Raw genomic sequence first — 2,935 nt, forward strand, 5'->3', positions numbered from 1 at the left:
AGAAAATATTTTAAAATAAATATTATTTTACAAAGGTTTGCAATTGTTTTTTTTTTTTTAATACCTATGATATTAATGAAAATTGCCGGTAACGAGATTAGTTACTTCGTTTGTTGTATAGATACACATATTTTGCAAGTGCGTGGATTTTTCTATACTACTGTATTAAATTTCAAAATTAATCTCTAGTTCTCCTTAGTTTTAATCTGTCAGAAAAGGTCATGCACTATATTACGATTTTATCCGAAGGAACGTGCGCTACTTTGTTACGGTCAAGTTCACGATGAAGATTAGGGCAAGACAGAGCGATCGATGAAAAGTAGCGACGACTGTCCGTGAGTGCAGATAGGAGAAGACAAGACATATGAGTCAATTCGCGAGTTTTGTAACGGGAGTGTCGGTTTTCGGTCCGTTCGTTTTTTGTTCTTACCGTGATTGGAATGTCATGATAATCGCATGTGTCGAGCCGTCTCCTGAATCGTAACACTGTATGGGTATTGTTTTCGTAGCCGAGAAGGAGCTGGTAATCTTGACTAGGATCGACTTCCGGCTCCCGATCCATCAGGTTTCCGGGCGTCTCTTTCACATGACGATCCTGTAATAAGAAAAAAGAACACGTCAGATTTTTCTTTCTATTATACCTATTCTTTATTTGATCCCGAAAGAAGGATAATATTCCCATTGGAAATGGGTTTTTTCAGGAAAGTTAAGCTTATTTTTGAAGTCAGATAAAAACTAACCAAAAGCGATTTCAACTGGCACGCCGAAGGTTTTCTGCTACAAATTTTGACGATACAAGGTAAAGGACTACGCACAATCCTTGTGGTCAAATTGAGTGTAACTGGATGCTCCTCATGCCTTTCTTCTGATTAAAAATTCCCATGGGTACGAGATCAAAAAAATAAAGTTTCTAAGCTAAAGATCAAAGTAGCACTTGATCAGTATAAAAGTCGTTAGTTTTAAAGAGGAGCACGTAATCATGACCTCTACCATGATCTTGATAATTATCTTCAAGGTCATTTCAAGAGTGTACTTGACCTTGTAATGTCTGAATATAATTACCAAGATCACGAGAGATTAAATTGTGAGGTAAAACGTATCCGTTTTCGTTATCCAGACACATTTTGCACCTTAAAGTGTCCGTAGCTTATATCTGATGCCATTGCTGGTATCTGTGGATATACATGGAGAAAAAGATTACCGTGCTGTCTCATAACCTGGATACCTCTCACTCACAATTGAAAAATTACAATGCTACACCACAGTAAAAATTCCTGTTCTTTATTATTGAATTAAATTATTGGACTAATATTGAATTTTGTCAATACATTTTTCTTGCACTCCCCCTACAGTGATTTCTCTCCGTGTAGATGCCTGATACATACGCATAGTACATGAATTTTATTGTATTTACTCTCAATAACAATAAGACAGAAGCAGTAGCTGTATTATCGAAGCGGTGAAATGCACCAGTTTGTGTTTTTTATTCAAATGTGATTATAAATCATGTTTCACTTAAGTATACCGTATTACTTAAGTATCAATAGTTTTAGAATTTACTGTTGGAAGATAGGTCGATTAATCAGGTTTATTAAAACAGCAGTGTAAAGGAAAGCTAAAAAATTTTATTATATCAATAATTTTGTAAAATGAATCTGTAGCTTTAATTCGATCCTATATATAAAAAAAAAATGTTTTTCATGATTTCGTATATTTCTGATACAAATATTCGGTCAGTTTTTCTGCGCAGCAAACATTCAAATTTCTCATATGGAAGTGATATCAGGCTCTTAAGGCCGAAATTTTTTTGCTCGTATTTTCCCGAAATGGTCCTCGTAAACCGCCCGAAAAAATCACGTCTGGACCCGTTAATGTCAAGTCCAGTAAGCGAATTATTTGGAACGATAGCGAAAAACCTCGTCACAATGAGAGAACGCTCGTTGACTTTATTCTGCGAATACCCAACGACGGAACTGAAGTGATTTTTTTATAGTCGTAAAAATAGATTAAGGGATAAAATTTCCAATTTGCCCTAATTGATGCCATTAACAGTAGAACACTGTTCGTTTTGGACAAACTAATCTGTCCATCTTTCAACTGACTACACTCAATTAATTTTATTGACTTGATTTAAAACTCTCCCCTTTTTTTTTGTTTTCGTATTTTATTCTTTATCTTGAAATGCAGTGATCCGAATTAGAATGAGTTACCAATTAAAAAAAAAAAGGAAAAATACGAAATCATTTCATCGGTTTATTCTGTCCCCACCCCTGAAATTAGAAAGTAATTTTACGAATAAATTGAGCCACAGTATAGAGAACTAACGTCAAGTACAATAAAGTCTGGCTGAAATATGCCGGGTACCGGTTTGGATGCGGTCCGGTACCAGGCAGTTTTTTACGATCCGGCTCTTTTTTTAGGATCCGCTCGGATAACGGATAATGCAGTGCCAGGGAATTTTACTAGAGAAAAAAATAAAAAACAAAAACCGGTAATAATAAAACCTTTTATAACCTAATAAAAATCGATAATTAAGACTATATTAAAATAAATCGTTTGTTCTAATTTGCATTATTAATTGATTACCCACTGTTTACATGTTATTAATATTTTAGTCACAATTCGGTAACGAGATTAGTTACTTCGTTTGTTGTATAGATACACATATTTTGCAAGTGCGTGGATTTTTCTATACTACTGTATTAAATTTCAAAATTAATCTCTAGTTCTCCTTAGTTTTAATCTGTCAGAAAAGGTCATGCACTATATTACGATTTTATCCGAAGGAACGTGCGCTACTTTGTTACGGTCAAGTTCACGATGAAGATTAGGGCAAGACAGAGCGATCGATGAAAAGTAGCGACGACTGTCCGTGAGTGCAGATAGGAGAAGACAAGACATATGAGTCAATTCGCGAGTTTTGTAACGGGAGTGT

The 2,935-nt window shown here is 35.0% G+C and overlaps 1 protein-coding gene across 1 annotated transcript in view; it reads right to left on the reverse strand.

Moving 5' to 3' along the window:
* Positions 1–2,935, reverse strand: part of LOC108745206 (MOXD1 homolog 2) — a 114,590-nt gene that overhangs the window by 27,116 nt on the left and 84,539 nt on the right. The window contains exon 3 of the mRNA XM_025981529.1: positions 431–595. Within this exon, the coding sequence (XP_025837314.1) occupies positions 431–595 (165 nt within the window). The remainder of the gene's footprint in view (positions 1–430; positions 596–2,935) is intronic.

This window comes from Agrilus planipennis, unplaced genomic scaffold, assembly GCF_000699045.2.
Source record: "Agrilus planipennis isolate EAB-ADULT unplaced genomic scaffold, Apla_2.0 scaffold38, whole genome shotgun sequence".
NCBI classification, from domain to species: domain Eukaryota; kingdom Metazoa; phylum Arthropoda; class Insecta; order Coleoptera; family Buprestidae; genus Agrilus; species Agrilus planipennis.